General features: G+C 40.2%; 1 protein-coding gene across 1 annotated transcript in view; it reads right to left on the bottom strand.

The window, feature by feature from the left end:
• The window catches only part of ARHGAP15 (Rho GTPase activating protein 15), an 884,620-nt gene extending 858,320 nt beyond the window's left edge, over positions 1-26,300 (bottom strand). Inside the window, 3 exon segments of the mRNA XM_060257451.1 lie at positions 11,843-11,845; positions 21,107-21,262; positions 26,253-26,300. Coding sequence (XP_060113434.1) covers positions 11,843-11,845; positions 21,107-21,262; positions 26,253-26,300 — 207 coding nt within the window.
• Between the last annotated feature and the right edge of the window lie 206 nt (positions 26,301-26,506).

Raw genomic sequence — 26,506 nt, 5'->3', positions numbered from 1 at the left:
ATTTTCACTCTAATAGCATTTGGAGTATGACATGTACATGAAGGGAAGGTTATTGTCCTAATTTTACTGAAAGAGTCAAAGAAACTAACATTATAAAAGGGTTATTCTTCCTCATAACACTTTTGGACCAGCCTGCTAGCCTACATTGTGTATTACGATTCCTACACATTGAACTGGTGCCATTTTTACAAATATTTATTTAAAAACATGAAGATTTGGGGGCTCACATTGAGACAAGTATGCATTAGCACATTTTCAATTCTTTCCATGGTGGCTGTTGCTTAATTGTCTCACAACTACTATGTGAAGTAAACTAGTCTGAGAGACAATTAATGAAGCTGAGGGCTGAGCTTGAGACTTGAACACAGTTCTTTCATTCCAAGTCTAGTACATTAACCACAACTCTGTATGGGCTTTTTAGGACCTCAATAATCAGAATCTCTTTAATAAAAGAGAGAGTGCTCAGTTTACATAGAAGCAACATTTCCCAGCTCCATTGCTTTACTTTGTACTTTGCAGTTGTTATTTTTGGTTATTTCAGGGAATTATATTCATCTGGACTTTTGCTCACATCTTTAAATGTTTTAAATCCTTTCTCCCCCCAGGTTGTACCTGAACACATATGACATTTTGTATGTGTTTAGCTGAATATCAATTGCAATCATACACTGCTTCTCATGTTGGGGGGTTGTTTGGAGTTTCTGATATCAGTTTATGCTTCTCAGGCTATATAGCCTATGGTTTCTGTGTGTGTTGACACTGCATCACAAGATAATAAAATAGGTGAACAAATGTGTTAAATCTTATAAGTGGCAAAATTAGACCAGCAAAAAAAAACCCAAAAGGGGTAGTCAGATCCATTTCAAATAAATGGGAATGAATAGATGGATGAAGTATGGTAGAGAAACAAAATAGGAGTCAATTGCACCTTTAAGACTAACTTAGTTTTATTCAGATTGTAAGCTTTCATGTGCTCTCTAAGCACACTTCATCAGACGAGGAATCCAGCACAGTGAGCAGAGCCTTACATAGCTGGTAGGCATGGCCCAGAATGCAAAATGCTACAGATTTAAGAACCAGTGACAGTGAAGTAGAATTATCTGGTAGGCAGTGATTTAGAATGTAAAAGTACAAATATAAGATCCAATGACAGAATAGTAAAATTGACAAACTGAGCAAACCTTTGCTCTGAATAGCATGAGCATGCAAAAGCAACAAAACAGTAGTATGTCAAAATGCGAGAGTGTCTGTCAATGACTCTATTGCTATGAATCTTCCCCAAAAGGAAGGAATTATTATGTTTTCCCATCCAACTAACCCACCTTTAAACATGCAACATACATATAGTTTGTTATTAGGAGAAAAATACATTAAAATTTAGTGGGAGATGGGTTCAATATTTGTAATGGGATAAGCAACCAATATCCCTGTTTGAGTGTGTCGATACAGCTAATAGAGAAATACATTGGATAGTGATGTTCTAGTCCACCTGATTTACTTTTTAACATGTAAATATCATTCTAGTTTGCCAAGGGAAAAAAAAGAATACAATAAACTATAGTGAAAATGGGTAAAGTATATGTAATGAGATAAACAGCCAATATCCCTATTCTGAGTATGTCAATAGAAAAAAAATATTCTGATACACAATTCTAAAAGAGAAACAATTAGAATATTGTGGATGTATAACTATACTCAGTGAGAGTGGGTTTAGCATCTGTAATGAGATAAAAAACCCAATATCCCTGTTCAGTCCTGGGGAGGTGTTTGTTCCAAGTTTCATAATAATTTGTAATTCAGCAATTTCTCTCTCTATTCTGCCCTTGAAGTTCTTTTGCAGTAAAACAGCTACTTTGAGGTCATCCATTGAATGCTTTGGAAGGTTAAAGTGTTCCCCCATAGGTTTCTCAGTTCTGTAATTCCTGATGTCAGATTGTGTCCATTTATCCTTTGGCAGAGGTTTTGTCCTGTTTGCCCTATGGAGAGAACTGAAGGGCATTGTTGGCATTTAATGGCATATATAATGTCAGAAGATGAACAAGTGAATGAGCCTGAGATGGTGTAGTTAATGCTGTTAGGTCCAGTGATTGTGTTGTCTGGTTGTATGTGGCAGCAAAGTTGGCACTTGGGTTTATTGCAAGCTCTGGTACCAGTGTCCATGCTCAGATGAGATGTTGCATTGTTGTGGGTGAGGAGTTGTTTGAGATTAGGGGGCTGTCTGTGTGCAAGAAAAGGTTTAACCCCCAGTACTTTAGAAAGAGAGCTGTCACTATTCAGTAGAGGTTGTAAGTTGTTGATGATGCGTTGAACCGTTTTCAGTTGAGAGTTGTGTGTAACCACTAGTGGTGTTCTGTTATTGTCTTTTTTGGGTTTGTCTTGTAACAGGTTTTTCTGGGTATCATTCTGGCTTTGTTAATCTGTTTCCTGACTTCATCAGGTGGGTACTTTAGTTCCAAAAAGGTTTGTTGTAGATCCCTCAGGTGAGAATCTCTGTCAGCAGGATTGGAGCAAATGCAGCTGTAGTGAAGAGCCTGGCTGTATACAATGGATCATTTGGTATGTTTGGGATGGTAGCTGGAGGCATGCAGGTATGTTTGTTGGTCAGCAGGTTTCCGGTATAAGGTGGTGTCTATGCATCCATTGTGTATTTTAACATTGGTGTCCAGAAAATGTATTTCTTGCGTAGACTGGTTCATTGTCAGGTTGATGGTGGGGTGAAAGTCATTGAATGCCTGGTGAAATGTATCCAGGGCTTCTTTACCATATGTCCAGACCAGAAAAAATGTCATCAATGTAACGCAGGTATAAGGTAGGTAGGAGTGGGTGGGAGTCTAGGAAGCATTGCTCCAAGTCAGCCATGAAGATGTTAGCATATTGTGGGGCCATGCAGGTGCCCATGGCTGTACCATTGATCTGTAGGATCAATGTACCTGGTCAAGGTTCCTGTGATGTGTCTGACAGAATTTGTTCCTGAATACTCAGTGGTAATTCCTTTGTAATCTTGTTTAGTTCTTTTTTAATATTCCTGTGTGGGGTCTGAGTCCAGTGGTTTGTAAAATGAAGTATCTTCCTCGTCTGATGAAGTGTGCTTAGCGAGCACACGAAAGCTTACATTCTGAATAAAACCAAGCTGGTCTTAAAGGTGCAATCAACTCCTATTTTGTTCTACTACTTCATTTATTTATTTATTTATTTGATTTATATCCCGCCCTACCCCACCGAAGCGGGCTCAGGGCGGCTTACAATACAGAGATTCTAACAATAGAATTCAAATTTTAAATATAATAGCAATTTACATAATTAAGAAATTAAAAACATTTAAAAACATTTAAAAAATCAGTACATCAGTCCAACAATGTGCAATCTATACACTTCCTTCAGACCAACACAGCTTGGATTTATCTATATGGTAGAGAAAGTTAAGGGTAAAGAATTTAATAGGCATTCAGCGGGAGCTCACAGGAGCACAGCTCCTGAACCTTTCTGACAATTCCATCTCTTCCTTCCCACTTTGTCCATTGAATATAGGTGCAGCTGCATAACAATCCCTGGATGAGCTCCACTACCTATGTTTCTACAAAACAACCCCTGTTAATAGGTATCCCTCTCTAACTCTGTTTTGGGTACCATCTTAAGTTAGAAAATATATAGGGAAATAGGGAAATTTCCATAATTTCAAGCTCTTCCTCATAGTATGTATTCTAAAAAACCATGTATAATCATTGCTATTTTGGTTTCTTCTAAGCGGCAACCAGTGATACCATGGAACAATTGTTTATATACAATTTTGTGTTTTGGTATCACAAGCCCCTCCTTGAGGGCATGTTTGCATTACACATTGAATCAAGAGACATGTTCTCAACTAAAGAATCTTTGGAACTATGGATCTTTTGCAGAATGGCGGAAGAGAGAAGTTCATCAGTAACACAACTAATTTCACAATGAAGCCATACACTCTGAACATTTTACTGACAAAGTAGTCCAAACTGGTATTTGCTTGAGACATTCACCTCACCTGTGCTGTCTCTAAGCCTGGTGTCAAATTTAAATTTATAATAGACCTCATATATTTAGAAAGTTCAAGGTTCTATTTAGAGCATTATATTCCCCGTAAATCCCAACATTCCTTAAAACATATTGATTTTTCAAGCTGAAACCATGTCCTTTGGTTTGCTAGGATAACTTCAGTGATGTACATACTTGGCTTTCTTAAGAGGGTTTCTTACTTCTATAAATTATGCTTAATAAGAAATCATGAGATAGGAGTGAAAAATCAACAATTTCAAAAGAGGAAAAACTTTTAAAGAGCCCTGTTTATTTACTGTACAGCAAGCACTGCGTTTGCTGATAACAAACAACAAACATTCATCTAAAAAAATTGTTTTCCCTGAGTTTTACTGTTCAGAGATGCTGCTGTTTATCAGTTTTTAATATACTCTTTGGAAATTGATGTGTACTTTACCCAGCCTTTTAAAATAACTGAGAGATTCAAAGGCAGGGTAAAAGACTTTCATGATTCCCTAAAGAAAGATGAGAGGGCAATTAAACAGATGGTAGCAATAAACTTACCTCCAGGGCATCAGGGAATACAGTCCCTTATTAAAAGCCCAGCACAATGAAAGCAGGGACAAATCTCCAGGGGAATATTTTTCATTGGCCTACACCTTTGAACCAGATTCCACCTAAATAACAAGGCCTAGCAAGCTCTCTAGAGAATAGCTGGGGATGGTCCAAAGAAGCAGCTCTACCTTCAGATGACTATGCTGAAGGACAAATATTTGAGAAAAGCCATAATTACCTCGGGAACTGAGGCTGCAAAGCTAGTATGCCTAACCCAGAGCATGTATGTTGCAGCCAAAGCTTGATCTAAAAACACTTGAGGATTTAGATGATGACAATGAAGCCAAGACCTATTGAGAGGGGATGGATGCCATCATATTATTTACAGCCTGTTTGCCAAGTAATGGAGACAACAGTGGCCAAACATCTTACTTGGGAAATTGTTACTCCGTTCCTTACCTGAAGTTGCTACTGGAACAGAAAAAGAAATATTGTCAGCGTCAGCTCTTTAGACTGTTATACCGTGGAGAGCAACATTGCATTCTTCATGCAATAGCTTCTGGATATCAGTGCTAAATCCCATTGACAGTAAAGCTAAAAACTTGTAAAGTGAACAATAAAAGAGAAATAGCTATGTTATATATAATAAGCAAATTCATAGGAATCATCATCACCACTATCATCTTTGTTCGTGTGCCTTAACTCGTCTAGTTCTGTGGTGCAAATTGAAAAACCTGATTTGTACACTAAAATGGCACCAGGCAATAAACGAATAATAAGAAATGGCAATTTTGAAAAATCTACCAAACCTGCAACATTATTCTCTTTCTGCTTGGATTCGAATGTTACATAGTCCAGTACACTGTCTGTGTTAGAGTTTACGTATGTAGCTACTTGTTTTCAGAAAGAAATCATCATTCCTCAATGCAATTGGAAGTAGAGTTCAAGGTGGAAGAGGTCACGAACAGGTGGTTCTCAAATTATTCAGCAGGTTAAGTCTAAATTTTACTAAGGTGCTTATAAACAGCGATCTGATCTGGAAAGCTGACTGACCCAGGGAAGCAATTGTGACTTCTGTAGCATGAAAAAAAGCAATGTGTCGCTTTACCTGTAATCTCTAATACAGCTCTGCCCCCTTGTGCTGTTGCAGTGAACTCATCTGAAGAACAGCTTGGCTGCCTTTGTACACGAAACCCACTTTCTCTTCTCACACACGCACACATACACAAAGCCACTGTCACTTCTCACTGTTCTGGCAAGTTCAAGGTCAGTGCCTAGCTATTTTCAGCTCATCTCTTCTTGATCCGTTCAGAGAGATGACAAGGTAACGTGATTTGGGGTCAGCTGTATTACAGGAACTGTTACATAAAGGGAGAAAGTAGAAATCAATCCTAGCTGACAGTGTCTTCAGGATAATCAGCGCTCACTCCATGCCGCTGTCAGCTTCCCTGCATCAAACACCATGTTACTTCTGTCAGATCTTTTTAACAGAGCCATATTCTCACTTTTGGCAAAGTAAATAAATATTTCACTTGGGTTTGCATTAAATTCATTGTTAGAGAACTTTACCACTTTCCTCTCTTTCAATCAATTCCTCTCTGTATTTGCTAGATTTTTATGTTCGGTCCTCGCTCAGATTTTAGCTTTGGACAATTTTAAGTAATGGATATAATTGACTCGGGGGGAAAATTCATTTTTGGTTTATGCATCTTCTCTCAGAATTTGCCTTTCCTCTTCTTTTATTTTTTCTTTCTTTCTTTCTCCCCCTGCCTTTTTGCCTTCAACGTTTGCCTAAATGATGCTCTCCGCCGTCCTGATTCTATGAAGGCTTGGCCATAATGTTTTAAGACACCTTTCTCAATTTGTTTGATTAGGATCGCTTCCTCTGAATTGTTTCCTCCTGCAACAAGACATCTTCCTCCGTGTGGAATTATGAACATATCATTTCACAAGATGGGCTGCATTTAGCGGCGTTTCAATGACAGCACATGGTATGTCAGTTTGGGGGAAAGAGCAGCTATTCCATCCCACCCACCTTGTGCTCCCATGAAACTGCCAAAGCCTGCAGTACTTCTCAGAAGAGCAATTTACCATAATATTAGTTGTCGGTAAATTCAAAGACAGAATTCCTAAAGCTATAAAATGGATTAGAAACAATTTTTTTTTAGAAAAAAAAAAAGAATTAACAAACTAGACTAAGAGTATACTGTCAACAAACAAATGCTTCATCATAGCACTGTAATTTGGAATTTTAATTACCCCTCTGCTTCTGTAACAAAACAATGTCTGAACTGGCAGCCATTTGAATCTCTCACAGGTCATTGAGCATTCTAGTTAATTACTCTATGAATAGCCTGTTTTTCTCCCCTCTGGAAACACGTTTCTAATGGCAGTCAAGGTCTGACAAATGTGTCATCTACATAATTAGCTAGGAAGCAACACAAAACATTAAACATGCTTTGTGCCGACAACTATCAAAACATTTCATTTGTTGTCAATTATTCATTACTTTGTAGGTTCTGAAGGGGTTGTTATTATGGAAATAAGTCCAGATGCTAACAAGGTTAGAGCTTTTGATTCAAATTAGTAATCAGAGGACTAACTTTACAAAAAAAAAATTGCATCCCCCTTCATACCTTAGCGTTAGTATTCAATTGGTAGTGAATTATAAACAAATTTTGCTAAGTTCCAGTCTGAATTCTCCGCAGCATGGCTCACTCGCTAATTTATAGAGTTGCATCCGCCTTTGAAGTGCTAGGATCTAAGCACAATAAAGAAACTTTCAGAACCGTTGGCAAGACTCATTTGTACTTGGTAAATAGAGTAAAAGATTTTCACAGCATGCGATGTTATAATGGGGAGGAGGGGGAACTTAGAAGTTTTCAGAATGCTCCCCCCCCCCCTCATCCATGCAGCATATTGGATAAAAGTTTTTAGAAGTCACATAAAATCTTGGTTTCATAAAAAAGCCATGCTGCCTTTCTTTGTCAAAGTATCAGGAATGAATTAAATCTGGATTTTAAAAAATTGTACCAGAGGCTTGTTTGCTGTCCAATGTCACTAGGGTATTATCCACAAATTAGTCAGCTAAAATGTGTGTTGGGTGGAGGTTACATGACACAGAACTCCAAAGTGCTCTTCATTCTTCAATTTAGAAATCTTGGAGGGCGTGAATCTTGCCTAAGGAGCAACTGCTGGTAAATAAGAGAATATAAACAATTAGAGGGGGGAGGGGCTGTCCAGAAGCAACCAAGATACCAAGATAATGTGGGGTCAAGTAACTGGGGATTGTCTTATTGACAAAAGAAAATAAACTAACAAAGTTGTTTTAAACACCTCTGCGAGTCTCAGTTTTACATCAAGCCTGACCCTATGCAGTATTGGGCATACTTAAGACCATTAGAATGGATGGCATTAAATGTCTCTAACTTTTCATAGGGTCAGACTGTGTTTCTTTAATACTGAGAACATCACTGATGGAAAGTTAGAAGCTCAAGGAACAACAGCCCATAGAACAGCAATAACAGGTAGTTATTTTTTCCCACTACAAGACCAAATGAATAGTCTTCCAGTTGATCACACGAAAGAATTTAACTTTCTTCTCAAAGGTCAAAAAAATCAGAATTCATGCACATCGTTTAAAATGCAACTCTCTGAACCCATAGAGACAACCAAACCGAGTAACCTCTCTTATTATGTGGTAATTTGACTTTTCGTAGAATCAACACTTCCTTTTTCAGGTATGCTGCAGCTGGATTCTATGATAAATGGGCTTCATCCATATGACTTAGTTAACTAAACACTGTGATCTACATAAACTATTGATGCATAAGCGAGTTTGTTGCTGGCAGAACAGCTAAAGGGCACCATGTATCACCTCAGATCTACCTAAATTTAGTAATGACTGACAATAGATTGCTACGCAGAGTTGCTGCAGTGTAATCTTATCGATTTTAGTGGTATTAGAGTGAAGTAGCTGCTTAAAAATTGCAGTGAATGCAACTGGACTTAGTCACTAATTAGCCATTACTAACCTATTCCTTTTGGTTTCTGTTTGACTTTGGAGGCATTTACACGTCACAGTTCTTTCAGAGATATTGTTCAACCTACAGAACAGCTGCAATGTTAAAAAGCCTATAACGACATTCCTGGGCTGCTCCCCTGCTATTTTAGGGGCAATCCCTAGGCAACTGGACCCTCGCAGGTAGACCTGCTTTTCTTATTTATATGCTGCTTATCTGCCTCAAAAGAGACAACTCAGGCAATAACTGAAGATTACAAAATGCAGCCAACTGTTAAAATAAGCAAAATTTTAAAGCAGCAAAACCCCAAAATAAACAAGGCCAGGGCTTTTTTTTTTTGTAGCAGGAACTCTTTAGCATATTAGGCCACACACCCCTGATGTAGCCAATCCTCCTGGAGCTTACAGTAGCCCCTGTACTAAGAGCCCTGTAAGCTCTTGGAGGATTGGCTACATCAGGGGTGTGTGGCCTAATATGCAAAGGAGTTCCTGCTACAAAAAAAGCTCATGTGAAAGGCTCATGTGAAGCACAAACATCTGTATGCCTCAGTCCATTTACCTGAAGGGCCTTTGGAATAAAAATGTCCTCAGCCAAGTCTATAGCGATGGCATCAGTCTTAAGCCATCTTCTGGGATGAGTCCATGGAAAAACAGTTTCTGCAGGAGGGGCTGCGGGGCTTTTTTTGAGCAGGAACGCAGTTCTGGCTGGCTTGGTGTCAGGGGGCATGACCTAATATGCAAATGAGTTATTGCTGGGCTTCTTCTACAAAAAAAGCCCTTGTGCAAAACAATGATGATGTCAGGGGTGTGTTGTCTATTATGCAAATGAGTTCCTGCTGGGCTTTTTCTACCAAAAAACCCCAACCCTGAGGGGCTGTAATATTCAGTCAACACTTCAGTCAAAACTAACTTTAGCCAGACTGGCTAAAGTTCTGTTGTACTGACATGGTTAGAGCACCAGATTTGGACTGCAAAGACCTAAGGTAGGGATGCTTGAACACACACCACTTTGATTTACGTTTTATTCTTTGGCTGTAAGCAGGAGGCAATTTTTCAGCAAGCAGTTCAGCTGCTCACAGTTTGATCAGGTTACTTTTCACATTCAGTTTCATCCGATCTCTAAGCAGAGTTGGCCCTGGTTAGTATCTCGATGGGAGACCAGTTTTGTGGGCAATGATAAACCACTTCTGAGTGACTTTTGACTTGATGGCCCTTTCCACCACCACCAAATTGCTACTTGATCAATAGCTGTTGTATTCTAACAAACTAAGATAAGGACCGGTGAAGAACACACATCTCTCAGTCCAAGTTCTTAAATTTATCACAACAGCTTTTCAAATTCCTATTTGAATCTGTCAGCCAAGATCTACCTCCAATGGACATTGCCATTTTGTCAGATTATGCACTTCCATAAAAGTCAATATGGTGGTGCAATATGTAAGTTTGGAGGTGATGTAAAGCGGCATAGTTTTGATTAGAAAACTGACTCCTATGGGCATTTTGCCCATTCATGTTTGGATTTTTTTTTTAAATTCAGTGTCTGTGTTTTTCTGTCAGGAAAGAACAAAGTAGAAAGCAAAACAAATCTTCAAAAAAAACCAAAAACACCCCCAAACACCCACTCTTGCTTCTTCTAAATATGCTCCTTTTAAAACTGTGTTCTAATGATCTTTCCATGAAGAAAATAATCCATTTTCAACTAAAACTACCTGCAGCTATGAGGAAGGGTGGGTTGGGGGAGGGGGAGGAATCATGAAACTGGAAACATTTTTGAAAGGGATGCAGACTCATTTAATTAACAGTAAACAGATAACATATTTATGCAGAAGTCAAAATATTTTGGAAGCTGATAATCCTGTAAGCCTTAACACGGCAGAAAAACAAGAAATAAATGCAAAGTGTTACTGTTCCACATGCCTGCCTGATCAATGGTTTTCACATATTGATCTATAAATGGAGTTGACAGCCTGTGTTGGCTGCACATTTTCCAAGCAACTCTATTTTTGTACAAACCCAATACGGGCAATTACCTTTGTTTGAGATGCCAACTCTTATCAATTCAATGTGATTTAGTGTCATTTTAATTAAATATCAGGATATACTTCAGGACAATCTCCACATACAAAGCCTCAAACTTGACTTTAAGCTTGATGTGAAGTAAACACATACCATAGCCTCGCCATTCCTGATGGGGCTCAAAAGTCTCTGCTCAACAGAAAGGCCTTTCATTTTAGGAATGTCATTTCTCACATTGACTAGCAAAAACTTTGGGCAAGTAGAAGAAGAAGATATTGGATTTATATCCCGTCCTCCACTCCGAAGAGTCTCAGAGCGGCTCACAATCTCCTTTCCCTTCCTCCCCCACAACAGACACCCTGTGAGGTAGATGAAGATATTGGATTTATATCCCACCCTCCACTCCGAAGAGTCTCAGAGTGGCTCACAATCTCCTTTCCCTTCGTCCCCCACAACAGACACCCTGTGAGGTAGATGAAGATATTGGATTTATATCCCGCCCTCCACTCCGAAGAGTCTCAGAGCGGCTCACAATCTCCTTTCCCTTCCTCCCCCACAACAGACACCTTGTGAGGTGGGTGGGGCTGGAGAGGGCTTTCACAGCAGCTGCCCTTTCAAGGACAACCTCTGCCAGAGCTATGGCTGACCCAAGGCCATTCCAGCAGGTGCAAGTGGAGGAGTGGGGAATCAAACCCGGTTCTCCCAGATAAGAGTCCACACACTTAACCACTACACCAAACTGGCTCATGTAGTCATGTAGGAGGAAGGGCAGGGCAGGAACAGGCACCAAATAAAGGGAAATTGTTTCCTGCCTCTCTGATAGTATGTTAAGGAGACAAGTAAAACATCTGCTTCATCTAATCCAGAACTCTAATTCATTAACCTTTTGGAATGAGTAAATATATATTTTTAATATATGCACCAGTGAATGAAGATGTTTCATATTTTTGGATTTTCCTTGAATGATACAAAATACAGCTCTCTGAGCTTTAAGAGCTGGAAATAGGGAATACTTGCATATTAACTCCAGAAGAGCTTGTTTTTTAGAGTCTAGGTCCCGTTGTAGGATTTGTACTGTTAAGAAGTTGGGATTGCCAGGTCCCCTCATCGCTCCAGTGATGGGATTTGGGGGACGCAGTTTCTGGGATGTCCCTGACACAATGAAATCACCCTGAAGTGACATCATCATGTCAGGGACATCATATGGCAATGCTCTGGTTTTGGGGCAAAACTCTATGGTACAACTGGCTTCAAACCATAGAGTCTTGCCCTCAAACCAGAGCATCGCTATGCAATGTCCCTGATGGGATGACATCTCTTCTGAGTTTGGGGGCAGGGTTCGCCTCACTGGCCAGCTGGCAGAAGCCCCAAAAACTGTGGGAACCCCTGCTGGGACCTGGGGACTGTGCAACAATAAACAACCGAAAGGGTTATAGTGACCAAAAATTACTAAGATGTAATGTACTACAATTCTCAACATTTATATGTAAAACATAGTCCATACATACACATGCATATATGGAACAATCTCAACACAAAGTATATTCCCACAAGGGATTCACAATATGAAGCAGAGTTCCAACGTACAGGAGGTCGACTTGATATCCTGCTTCGAAGTTTCTTCCAGCAAAGGTATACTCTACAGTCTCCTCTTCAATGGAGCTGCAAGGTAAGTATTATCCAAAATAGTTCATAAACAGTACAAATCACTCACACTCTAATACGCTACTACAAACATATTACTTACACAGCTCCAGTAATTTTAAGAACACTCCAAATGGAAGGCAACTTCAAATTCTTCCTCCTCCAACTATTTTTATTGAAACATAGTATAAACATAGCATGGAGAGCCAGTTTGGTGTAGAGGTTAAGTGTCTGGACTCTTATCTGGGAGAACCGGGTTTGATTCCCCACTCCTCCACTTGCAGCTGCTGGAATGGCCTTGGGTCAGCCATAGCTCTGGCAGAGGTTGTCCTTGAAAGGGCAGCCGCTGTGAGAGCCCTCTCCAGCCCCACCCACCTCACAGGGTGTCTGTTGTGGGGGAGGAAGGTAAAGGAGATTGTGAGCCGCTCTGAGACTCTTCGGAGTCGAGGGCGGGATATAAATCCAATATCTTCTTCTTCTAAATCATTTACTATAACTGTTCACAAAAATACATACCCCGTATCATAAACCGACATTGCAATATACTCACATAGCGTCTCATACAGTACATTCATACTAAGTCTCAACTCCCTGTTTGCAAAATGGCAACAGTTCAAAAAACTGGTGAGATCTGATAAGCTGTCATACCCTAGCTGGAAGAAACGTCGAAGCAGGATATCAAGTCGACCTCCTGTATGTTGGAACTCTACTTCATATTGTGAATCCCTTGTGGGAATATACTTTGTATTGAGATTGTTTCATATATGTATGCGTATTTATGAACTACGTTTTACCTATAAATGTTGGGACCTGAAGACTGGCAACCCTGTATTAAGATCATGTCTTATCATGTCTTGCCAGGTTCTCTCTGGCCACCAGCAAGGGATGGGGTTAGGGTTGCCAGCTCAAGGTTGGGAAACTCCTGGAGATTTGGGGATCAAGCCTGGGGAGAACAGGGACCTTAGTGGGACACCATGCCATAGAGTCCACCCTCCAGAAACTCTCTCATGGATTGCTGCCTTGACGTGGCGAGAAAGCTTGCGCAGTTCAGTGAGGCTGTGGGCTATGCCATGCAGGCCCACCCAAGATGGATAGGCCACAGCTGAGAACCCAGACAAAATGTGATCCACTGGAGAAGGAAATGGCAACCCACTCCAGTATCCTTGCCAAGAAAACCCCATGGACAGTAAGAAAAGGCTACAAGTTATGGCCCTGGAAGATGAGCTCCTCAGGTCAGAAGGTGCCTAATATGCTACTGGGAAAGAGCGGAGGGCATGTTCAAGTAACCACAGAAAGAGTGAAGCGGCTGGGCCAGAGCTGAAAGGACGCTCAGCTGTGGATGTGTCTGATGGTGAAAGAACTGTCCGATGCTGCAAAGAACAATACTGCATTGGAACATGGAATGTAAGATCTATGAGTCAAGATAAGCTGGATGTAGTCAAACAGGAGATGACAAGACTGAACATCGACATCTTGGGAATCAGCAAACTAAAATGGACAGGAATGGGTGAATTTAACTCAGAGGATAACTACATCTATTACTCTGGGTAAGAGTCCCATAGAAGAAATGGTGTGGCCTTTATAGTAAACAAGAGAGTGAGGAAGGCAGTAATGGGATACAATCTCAGAAATGATAGAATGATCTCGGTCTGTATCCAAGGCAAACCATTCAATATCACAGTAATCCAAGCCTATGCCCCAACCACTGATGCAGAAGAGGCTGAAGTGGACCAGTTCTATGAAGATCTACAACACTTTCTAGAATTAACACCAAAAAAAGATGTCCTCCTCATCATAGGGGACTGGAATGCCAAAGCAGGAAGTCAAAAGGTAACCAGAACAACTGACAAGTTTGGCCTTGGAGAACAAAATGAAGCCGAGCAAAGGCTAATAGAGTTTTGTCAAGAGAACAAACTGGTCATAGTGAACACCCTCTTCCAACAACCTAAAAGGCGACTCTATACATGGACATCACCTGATGGGCAACACAGAAATCAGATTGATTATATACTCTGCAGTCAAAGATGGAGAAGCTCCTTACAGACAGCAAAAACAAGACCTGGAGCTGACTGCGGCTCAGATCATGAGCTACTCATTGCAAAATTCAGGCTTAAACTGAAGAAATCTGGGGAAGGCATTAGGCCATTCAGGTTTGACCTTGATCACTTCCCTTATGAATATACAGTGGAGCTGAAGAATAGGTTTAAGGAACTAGAGTTGATAGGGTGCCTGAAGAACTATGGATGGAGGTTTGTGACATTGTACAGAAGGCAGCAATCAGCACCATCCCAAAGAAAAAGAAATGCAAGAAAGCAAAGTGGCTTTCTGATGAGGCTTTACAAATAGCTGAGGAAGGAAGGAAAGCAAAAGGCAAAGATGGAAACGAAAAATTCACCCAACTGAATGCAGATTTTCAGAGAACAGCAAGGAGAGATAAGGAGGCCTTCCTGAAGGAACAATGCAAAGGAACAGAGGGAAATAATAGAATAGGAGGGACAAGAGATCTCTTCAAGAAAATTGGCGAAATCAAGGGAATGTTTCGTTCAAAGATGGCCATGATAAAGGACAAAAACAGTAGGGACCTAACAGAAGCAGAAGGGATCAGGAAGAGATGGCAAGAATACACAGAAGAATTATACAAGAAGGATCTCAATGTCCTTGACAACCATGACAGTGAAATCTCTGACCTTGAGCCAGACATCCTGGAGTGTGAAGTCAAATGGGCCTTAGAAAGCATTACTAACAACAAAGCAAGTGGAGATGACGGTATCCCAGTTGAGCTATTCAAAGTTCTAAAAGATGATGCTGTTAAAGTGATGCACACATTATGTCAACAAATTTGGAAAACGCAACAATGGCCACAGGATTGGAAAAGATCAGTTTATATTCCAATCCCAAAGAAGGGTAATGCCAAAGAATGTTCAAACTATCGCACCATTGCACTCATTTCACATGCCAACAAGGTCATGTTGAAGATTCTACAAGCTAGGCTTCAGCAGTATGTTGATCAGAAACTACCAGAAGTTCAAGCCGGGTTTCAGAGAGGCAGAGAAACTAGAGATCAAATTGCCAACATTTGCTGGATTACGGAGAAAGCACAGGAGTATCAGAAAAACGTCTATTTCTGTTTCATTGACTACGCTTAAGCCTTTGATTGTGTGGATCACAACAAACTGTGGTGAGTCCTTAAAGAGATGGGAGTACCAGTCCACCTCACATGTCTCCTGAGAAACCTGTATAAAGGTCAAGAGGCAACTGTAAGAACGGGATATGGAACAACTGATTGGTTTAGAATAGGAAAAGGAGTTCGTCAAGGATGTATATTGTCACCCTGCTTATTTAATTTATATTCAGAGTACATCATGAGGAATGCTGGCCTGGATGAAGCACAAACCGGAATTAAGATTGCCGGGAAAAACATCAACAATCTCAGATATGCAGATGATACCACGCTAATGGCAGAAAGTGAGGAGGACCTAATGAACCTCTTGCTGAGGGTGGAAGAAGAGAGCACAAAAGTAATCTTGGAACTCAACATCAAAAAAAACTAAGATGATGGCATCCGGGTCCATCACACCATTGCAAATAGAAAGGGAAGACATGGAAGTAGTGACAGACTTCACATTTCTGGGATCCAAGATCACTGCAGATGGTGACTATAGCCATGTAATTAAAAGACATTTGCATCTTGGGAGGACAGCTATGGTGAACTTGGGCAGTATAATAAAAAGTAGAGACATCACCCTGCCAACAAAAGTCCGTATAGTCAAAGAGATGGTATTCCCAGTAATAATGTATGACTGTGAGAGCTGCACCATAAGGAAGGCCAATTGCAGAAGAATAGATGCTTTTGAGCTGTGGTGCTGGAGAAGAGTCTTGAGAGTCCCTTGGACTGCAAGAAGATCAAATCAGTCAGTCCTAAGGGAAATCAATCCTGACTGTTCCCTGGAAAGTCAGATACTGAAGCTGAAGCTCAAATATTTTGGCCACCAAATGAGAAGGGAGCTTTCACTGGAGAAGGCCCTGATGCTGGGAAAGACAGAAGGCAGAAGAAGAAGGGAACGGCAAAAGATGAGATGGCTGGACAGCGTGACTGATGTAACAAACACGAATTCGAGCAGACTTCAGAGGATGGTGGAAGAGAGGAGGGCCTAGCGTGACTTTGTCCATGGGGTCGCAAAGAGTCGGACGCGACTGTGCAACTGAACAACAACAACAAAAATACAGAAAATGAACTGATCACCACTCAAATAACAACTGCAGGTATGCATCTATGTTCTACCATATCAAATGACCCCGATAGATTATGGTTGTTTGAAAAGAGCTCGTATGTATGTTTTACTTGTTCCCCCAGGATTTGTAAACAAACAAACAAAAATGGCACGAATTGCAGCAGCTTTTCAAAGGTTAGACAAAGTCAATGAGTTGGCAAGTGATCTGGCCCACAGTCAAGAGTTCCAGTACAGTTGGCTTACTACAATGCAGGCAATTGCTGAAAAAAACTGAAGGGAGGGGTATGAAGGAAACAGCAGTTGATGAATCTCTTGACTTTGAAGTGGCAGATTAATTAATCAATTAAGTCAATATGGATTTGCATAGGAATAAAACAATCATTCAGGAGAATAAAGCATTATCTCTAAACGTTAGATGATGGCTCAGCCAGTGCTTTCAAAAAGACTGAAGCAGGAAAGCCTCTTCTTAGATGGCATCTGCGGCCCACAGCTTCTGCTAGCATTTGTATTCAAATTTCACCCCTAGTTCACTAAGGGCAACCTTTACATCCATCAAAATATTTTTGATCTATTCATATAACTAGCAGTTGGCAACTCTAAAAACCATTCAGAATTCTTTGTGAACCAGAGGGACTTGTTGAATGCAATCCTGGATATAAATCCCACCACATCCCACCTCACCTTATAGCCATATTAGTTTATCTTTAGCAAGGCTTTTCTTTTCCATGTATAGAATTTAGGGATGCTTCCAAAATTCTTGTTGTCCAGATTTCTCTCCAGGGATTGGTATTCCAAATGGTCATTCCCCCAAAATGGAGTCAATTCATCAGGAATTCTTGATGGCATTTTAGACAAAGTACTGTGGCATTTGGTTCTTTTACATCATTTAGTCATTTGCATCTCTTCACCTTTTGCATTTATGGTTTTGTCATGCTCATTAAAAGGACAATTGGTGCTTTGCATGTACAGTTATAACAAGAGGGGGTTTTGTGTTTAATCAACATACAGGAGCACATGCCTTAAGGAACCATCTCACAGAGCAACACTGGATCCAATGCAATGTACAATCACAACAAAATTGCATTTCTGTAGTGTCTTATCAATGTTTACTTTGCATATTAAAAACACAGAAGAGGAGAAAGATGACAAACAGTGAGAAAGTGAAAACTGTTGCACACTGTGCATGTTCCAGTTCCAAAATCAATTTCAGAAATTCTGCTAGCTGAAGTAGAATCAAGAGAAGTGGAATGCAGAACAGAGGAAATTCTGCAACAATAAAGGAATGGAACAGGGAAGATCCACTAATTCCTAGCAGCATTATATTAATATTCTAGTTTTTATATATTAAGTACTTGAAGCCTTTAATATATAAATGATTCATAGTATCAAAATATCTTTACTGAATGAGAGAATGCTCATTACATATACACAACTGATCATGTTTATCTTTTTTTGCATGAAGATATGTAGAATCTGCTCTTTAGAACGCTGACAAGCAAGTTCTGCTATAATCAGTTGGAGAAAGGTCCAAGTATATCACCATAAAACTGGTGTTTTTGATTCATTCCCTGCTTTGTTAAATTTTGATTCACCTTGCATATCGATGTAAATTTTTTGCATTTTGCCATATTTTAAGAAAAGGAAGCACACTTATCAGATCCCAGCAATTGCAATACAAATTGCGTTGCTTAGTTGGAAATGGGATCAACATTTCCAAACTACCAGGCAGGGAAAGGTCGTCCATAAATACCCATCAGAAATCCTATTTTGCTACTCCGATATGTCGACATTCAAGTAATACTGACTTTTATGTAAATCCTTCCTGTTCAAATTCCCATCAGTTGTTCAGCCCATATTTTGTAATGTTTGTACTTTTTCTTAAGACATCGGCCTTTCCTATTTGCTTTCCACCAGCCACTTAGGAGGCATGCTCAAGCAAATATGCCAGCTTACTTTTCATTCTGTCAGTATCTAGTAAAAAACTGGGCATGACAAAGAGAGAAAAAGAGAGGGGGAGAGAGATGAAAATACTTGAATGATCGAGGAAATTAGAAGCATGGCAAGCTTTCAATCTATTATATCAGAGCCAAGTTTGCATGGTGAAATGACATACCCCGTGTCTGTATAATTAGCTGCTAAGAAAATACAACTTTTCAGCTCCCTACAAAACAACTCAAATTGCAACTGCTAGGCTTATGGAAACAAGCAGCAAATATTTATGTCTGGTGCAACTTAAAAAAAAAATTGGAATCCTTTTTTGGTCTACCATACCCACGTACTCTCTCTTCCCCCCATCCCCCCAAAATGAAAGTTATGTAACAAGGTAATACCAACAATGAGAAACTGCATGATAAAATCCTGCCCAAAAGTGAAAAATGCTAATTTTGTCTCATTTAGCAGCTGGATACAGAAATGCTCATTAGTTTTAAGAGGGTTAATCCTTTTAACTTTTGCATATTGATATGCCAATTATGCCTAATTGTACAAGAGGCATCAGTCAAGGTAATAGTGCATAAACACATGAAAGTTATTAAGTACATCCCAACATGTAATAAAGTAGGTGTTAATTGGTAGCTGAGTTCTGCAGGCTATTGAGGTGGATAATTCATTGAGAGATGGATCACTTGTAATTTCTCTACATAATTCCTTTTGCAGTCTCATGCTGTGATGTTTTCATGCTTGTCAAAAACAACTGCAGCCTAGTGCCTTTTGTTAAACATAGCCAATAAAATATGTTAGGCATCATTAAATATACTTAACTTTTAAACTTTTTCAAAGGTACAGTTCTTACTGATAATAAATTATACTATTTTCAAAATAAATTACTGTAAACACCGTTTTAACTTCCTAACCGAAGAACATCTCACTTGTGTGTATTTTTTTAAAGGCACAATGTGCAAATGTGTCAGAGGAAAGTGATAGTTTTAAATTGGAAAGCAAGCATAAGGAAATGAATGTTTCATCAGTTACAGGGATGATGTCTAAGGAGTAGGGTTTTTTCTCTCCCCCAAGTCCTGAAACATAATGCTACTTTCTCTGAACTTAAACATTCACTTCAGCCAACTGAGAGGAGAATAATTAAAAGCATGTATTTGCAGAACAGCCCTGATGAAACAGCTGTGGTTAATTTTGCATTTGTGCACAGGGCAAAAAATAGCGGGGGGGGGGGGACCCACAACTACAGCAAGCTGATTCCATTTAGAATCTCAGTCAAGGAACTGAATATTTCATATAGTTTCACAGTATTGGCAGAACAGCCAATTAATAGATCTCAGGGCTTTGAAGAGAGAACGAGGGGAGGTGGGGGTTCAAGTATCGTTTTTTTTTGGTCTTTCGCTTGTTTGCTGTGAGTTGCAAAACTGAGCAGGAGTACAAAATGAGTGCCTAGCATTGCATAAATAATTTTGCAACATCATATGGCCTCAGCTGCAAGTTGCAGCCATTATGGAGAGAAATTAACCAAAGGAGGCTCATATCGATCAGTTTGTTTAGTATTAGAGGATGAGTAGAGGGAAAGGGACATGACTGGCAACAGAGTTCACCTCTAAAGTATTTGTGTTTAAATCTTTCCAAAACAAAATTGACCATCACTTGCCACTCCTAACTGTTTAAATTTCTGACTCCCATTTTTGACGGTTGCTAATTTTCTCAGATTTTTTTTTTAAAAAAAATACCATTCATTAATATGCTTTACATACTAGGAAGAGATTTTGTCCTGCTTTGGACAAATGCTGTCTCTTTCAGAATGCATAGGATGTTGGGCAGTTCCATCCTAAGATCCTGATACCAAAGATGCAGCCACAGCTCTGGGAAACCAATATGGTGCCTGTAGGTACCCCACTGGGGAATCCTGGTGTAGATACTTTCCTACAGTATGTGTTAAAAAAATGATGCATATTCAAAAACTAGAGTTAATACACACTACCATTTTTATAGTGATAAAAAATTGGACACATGAGGAATTTTTCAAGGTCAGTAAAAAATTTGCTAATATTTCAAGGTCAGTACTGTCTTTTCTGACTAGCAGCATCTCTCCAGGGTCTCAGGCAGAGATCTTTCATATCTACTACCTAATTCTTTACCTGGAGATGCCAGACATTGAATGTAGGACTTCCTGTGTATGAAGCAGATCCTCTACCAATGAACCACTGAGTCCCTCCATGCAAAATGACTTGAGAAACATAATAATCAGACCATTCAATACTTCAACATATTTCCATATTGGGTCAAGTACACCACACCCTAAAGAAAGCCCTTACTTTGGGAATTGACAGAAAAGGTTCTCAGCAGAGAAATCAGCTTATGTTAGGCCAAAGAGCATGCATAATTAGCAAAATTTCACAATGGTCACTAGCGTAGAAAACAGTAAAATAGATTAGACAAATCTACAGAGGATAAGATTATTAATGCTGTCAGGGTGAAAGACTGACGATAAATAAGCAAATCCATAAAATACTGAAGAAAAATGGAATCTCTGTATTAAGAGGAACCGTGACCTTCTAAACGTCTGATGCTAGAGTAACTACTCCTAACTAGGCTATGTAAGTAGAGCATGTGACTCTTGTTCATTTTAGAACTGTTTACATCTAATACCAACATAGAGACGGACAATTTATGGTGAAATACTTAAAGCTTCAATGACTTTCAGATTATCAGACAATACCATAGGTTTGCTTTGACTATGTCGGCAATTGGGGCTGCTAGTACTTTTGATCGTCACCTGAACACAGCCTGTGCTTTCATGGGAACAGTGCAATTTTTCAGCCTCGGTATCAGAAGATTCCAACCCCTAAATGACTAATATATCAATCCGAAAAATAAGTTGGTAATATTAAACACACTCTGCATCAATCCAGGCTTTATTCCAGTTTAGTCAACTAAAACACACACACACACACACAAGAGAAACAGGCTGAATATCTTTAAATATCAGAGTATCTATAATCAGAATCAATATCTAGGGCATCTTATTGCTCACTATCCCATCCAAGCTGTCTTGAATGACTGCTGTTTATGTAAAATATTATTCTTATCTCAAAAGTCATTCTTCTGTTGTGTAATCTTTCAGTAACCTTTCTGGTACACCCAGCTGGCAAGCATTACAGTTTGCCTTTAGCCTGCCCGTTGGAGACAGATATCCCAAGTTTTCTCATGGGCTACAAGTGAAGTGTTTGGCCTCAGCTGATTGTGCCAGAAAGATCAGAGGAGGAAATTAGATGCAAGTTGGCTTTTCACATTGTGTGCTTAAAGGTGTACTATTGTGCACACCTACTAAAAACGTAACGTGAAAAGGAACAAATGATAGTTAGTATCAAACTATAGCTAGAGAGTTTCTCTTGGGTGAATGGAATCAGCTTCAGCAATGAAGTTCACATGGGTGACCTTGGGCTAGAGATTGCCTCTCAGCCTTACAGAGCTGAGATTACAGGGCTGTTGAAAGATGGGGGTGGGGGGGTGGGCAATACATGCTACTCTTAGCTCTTTAAAGGAAGGGTGAGATAACAAATGTAATAAATGAATTCAGGGGTCATTATGTTAAAAAAGCAAATGCTGGAGCCCAGCCACCCGATTCCTCTCGGGCAGTCCTTGGGGTGTGGTGGTAGGAGATCTTCCTCCTGCATTTCCAGCCTTGACTGGAAATGCAGGACTAAGCCCAGACACCCCATGGCAGTCTGGGAGATTGTGTGTGTGGGAGGAAGATCTTCCTCCTGTGTTTCCAGCAAAGGCTAGAAATGCAAGATGAAGCCCAGCCACCTCATGCCTCCTGGGCAGTTCAGGAGGTGTGGGGGGTTGGAGAGCTTCCTCCTGCAGTTCCAGCCATGGCTGGAAACACAGGACGAAACCCAGCCACCCTGTGCCTCTCGAACAGTCTGGGAAGTGCATGGGGGGTGGAATCTTCCTCCTGCATTGCCAGCCAAAACTGGAAAGGCAAGAAGAAAGCCCAGCTGGCCTGCACCTCTCTGACAGTCAGAGAGGCGGGGTATGTTTGGATTGGGGCCTTGCAGGAGCTGGAGCTTCTGGAGCGCTGCTCCAGTGAGCTCCACCCCAAACTGAGGCCTGAATGAATTTACAAATAAATGTTAATAATAAAGTGTAGCATTCAATTATATGTGCTGGAAGACTGGTTGTGGTTCACTGCAGTATATAGTTCCCCATATGGCAGTATTTACTGCCCTCAAGGAAACTCAAGAAATCTTCCTCAAAGCCATCCATTTGTCTGTCTTGCTCCCACCCAATTTTCTCCATATCTCTAACTTGGGCTCATTTGGAACCTAGGGATTTTAGCACTTCATATATACATGAAGAAATGCCAGAAACTGCTGAAGTTATCACAGAAGACAAAATTCTAGGTTTAAAAAAAACAAAAAGAATTGAGGTGTGATCAGTTTGAAAATTTTCATGTGGAGGGCATTTCAGAGAGCTACTTGAAAATGAGATGGTAAGGAGTCTATGTAAACATTAGTACTTCAGAAATAAATGTATGAATCGTATCTCTAGAAGTGAAACTTGATCCATATTTTTTCTCTACTGTAAGAATGTAACAAATTACAGCTATTTAAACCATGTTCCCTGAACCTGTTTGGTATTTTTAAAATGCTAAGGCCACTCATCTAGTCTCATTGCTTCAGCCGTTTTACTTATTTTGCAGGAATACTTTTCTAACTTGGGACCCTGGGCTATTATTAAATCTGTCAGATTGCATAACCACAGGGTTGTCATGCCCAATTTGTATTTAGGTGGGAAATCTGGAAGGAATGTCTAAGAGCTCCCGGAAGTAGGGACATTGTGCTGAGAAGTATGCCATCTTCTGGATAAAACTCAAAGCAAAGTTTCCCAAATATCTACCCTTAAAGTTGTGTCTGCACCTTCTATTTAAAAGATGATTATGCACATAAGATCAAAAGATAAAGTGCAATATCTGGTGGAAGAAACTCATCCTGAGCTCCTCTGATCAATTCAGTGTTCCCATCCAGAAATGGCTCTTATTATTGATGATTTGCTGCTATTTACTAGATAAATATTTTCCCATTTTCTTATTATTACTTTCAAAAAAGTTCAATATTAATGATAGCTAAAGTGCATGCGGAGAAAGAACTTGAATGTGACAATAACTTTTGTAGATGCAGTTCCATGCTGTTCTTCATACAAAATCACATTGCAATGGGCAATGAGGGGGAAATTCCCTAGTATATGAGGGAGGAAGCAGGTTTTGTTCCTATAAAACAGAGTCCCCACAACATTTTGGTGCCTGAGGCAGAAAAAAATGAAAAAAACACCTCCTCAGTTTGGTAAAAATAAGATAAGTAATTGATAATTTGCTGCTCTGTAATGATGCCTCAAGATCTGCAGTCTGAGGCAGACCATCTCACCTTTCTTTTTTGGCAAGATTAGCCCTGACACTGGTAAATCCAGCTATGAAGAATTAAGTTGAAACTTTACCTCTATAGTCTCTATCCTCTTCATCTGCATATAACCTACCTGTATTATTATTATTATCATCAAAGATTTCAGGTTTTCACGGCTGGTAACATCATTAGGGTTAGTAGAATCTTCTGAGCTCAAGTGCCGTGTTCTACTGGAGAAAGTTTTCCTTCCAGACGTTTCGTTCTCAGCTGCGGAGAACATCCTCAGTGGCGTTGCAGCTGGAGCAGGTGCTTTGACCTTCGCCCCACTCAATGCATAGCAGCCAAGAAGGTCAGAGCGCCTGCTCCGGCTGCAACGCCACTGAGGATGTTCTCCGCAGCTGAGAACGAAACGTCTGGAAGGAAAACTTTCTCCAGTAGAACACGGCACTTGAGCCCGAAAGATTCTACAAACCCTAATTATTATTATTAATTATTACTATTATTAAACTGAAGAAAGCTCATATCTTGAAGAGTCTTAAAGGACTCTACTGGACTCTAACTTTGTTTTATAAATGCATGAAGCTTATGAATACATGAAACTAAGTCAAATCATTCTCCTATCAAAGTCAGTACTGTCTGCTCTGGCTGACAGTGACTCTTCGGAATCTTAGGTAAAAATATCTTTCACTTCACCTACTTGGTCCTTTTACTGAACCTACAACCTTCTGCATGTAAAGTAGGTTCTCTACTACTGAGGGAAGGCCCCTCCCCAGTATAGCGAGTTGCCTCGTACTGACTTAGACTGTTGGTTCATCTAGACCTGTTGTGTTTGCACTAACAGAAAGTAATTATGCAGGAATTCAGGTAGGAGAATCCTTTCCAACCTGTGTTAAGGAAAAACTTTTCAAGAGATACCACAGTTTGAACCTGGGTGCATACAATTTATGTCCTACACCAAAGAACCATGGGTTTCTCATTTTAATATATGATATTCCTGTCCATGACCTACAGCATGCTCCCCCAAAGTGGTGCCTGTGGGTGCCATGATACCTGCCAACACCTTTCCTGTAACCTGCCATATGTTTTTAGAAAGTGGGCAGGGCCAGGTGGGGCTTCTACCCAGCAGGACTTCTGATTGCCCATGGGAGATTTGATAGGCTGCACAAATGTTTTACAAAATGCTTTGACAGCAGTTGTCACTACAGCACAATATGTTTGTTTTAAAAGGCGTCTTGTTAAGTAGAGCTTCTGAAAGAAATGCTGAAAAGTTACTTTTTATGCATAACCTCACTCCTTGGTATTTTGTGGTTGCATTCTACCTCCTATGGTAGCCATTTTATGCCAGTTTGGTGTAGTGGTTAAGTGCTCAGACTCTTATCTGGAAGAACTGGGTTTGATTCCCCACTCCTCCACTTATGGCTGCTGGAATGGCCTTGGGTTAGCCATAGCTATCTCAGGAGTTGTCCTTGAAAGGGCAGCTGCTGTGAGAGCCTCTCAGCCCCACCTATCTCAGAAGGTGTCTGTTGTGGGGGGAGAAGATATAGGACAGGTGTGAGGAAAAAAACCCTTACAGAACATTGTGATCACCAGCTTGGTTGCCAGAGCACCTGCAGAAATGATTCACACATGTCTGGCCAGAGAGTGTGGGTATCCAGGGTCAAAGGGGACTTATACAGTACTAGCAGCCATAACGCTACAAAGGCACTCTAGACTGGTGCCAACCAGAAGAACGGATGGTTTCCCATCGTTCCATATGATGTCCATCCCAGCCATGGAAGAGACTGCGCTGCCAGGAGCTATCCAGGCGAACGGTTATGAAGCGCTGACCATGGAATCCCTGGCTCTAAAGACCTTTGCAGCTGCTGCTTAGTACATTCAAGTCTTACAAGGATCACCTGTTGATCTTTTGCTGGAAGACTCCCAAATGACTGCAGAAGGTCATCTTCTATTGAAACATTAAGGGATGCATCGCATGGATCGCATGCATCGCATCCATATAGGGCTCCACTGATGACTCATTATCCAGCTAGGGTTTGATTGGGACTGACCAGATCTGGATACCTTAAAACACATCAAAGCCTTATATTTTGCCGCTGAAAATGATGCCTTCTTCAAAAGATGAGTATTACTTTGCGTACTGTCCCTTGCAGACAGGTTAGGCTGCAGAGCATTAGTTTGAGAGTTAATAAAGGATCGCACAGGGAAAACCAACCATAACTAATTCTTTTGCTTCAAAATTAGTGAAGGAATGTTGGGGGATTGAAAGGTAAGCAGGATCCTCTGCATTTGAGACGGATCATTAAGCGATTTGATGGTAATCAAGTCAATTTTGTGATAGTTCAGATTAAGAAATTCACAGAGATGAGATTTAACTAAAAGTTTACTTCTCCAGCATGGGATCTTCCTGCCATAAGGACAAACTGTGATGCATACCTTATTGGGCTGTAGAGCCAATTGCTGCACGTTCCTTTTATGGCCCATGCTGACCTTAGACTCCATAAAGGAGCTCCGGGGATCCACATCCTGTGTTGCAGACGGACACCGCTTTAAAGGAGCTAAATCTCCAATAGAGGTATCATCCAGCTGGGCTAAGTGAACTTTATCCATTGACACTGATAGTCTCTTTATTTCCAAAGAAAAGTCAAGAATTTGATCTTCTAATCCCTTTAACTTTTTAAAGATACATT

The sequence above is a fragment of the Heteronotia binoei genome, chromosome 16, assembly GCF_032191835.1.
Source record: "Heteronotia binoei isolate CCM8104 ecotype False Entrance Well chromosome 16, APGP_CSIRO_Hbin_v1, whole genome shotgun sequence".
Taxonomy (NCBI): domain Eukaryota; kingdom Metazoa; phylum Chordata; class Lepidosauria; order Squamata; family Gekkonidae; genus Heteronotia; species Heteronotia binoei.
The sequence above is the reverse complement of the archived record's forward strand: the minus strand, read 5'-3'. Positions and strand labels throughout refer to the sequence as shown.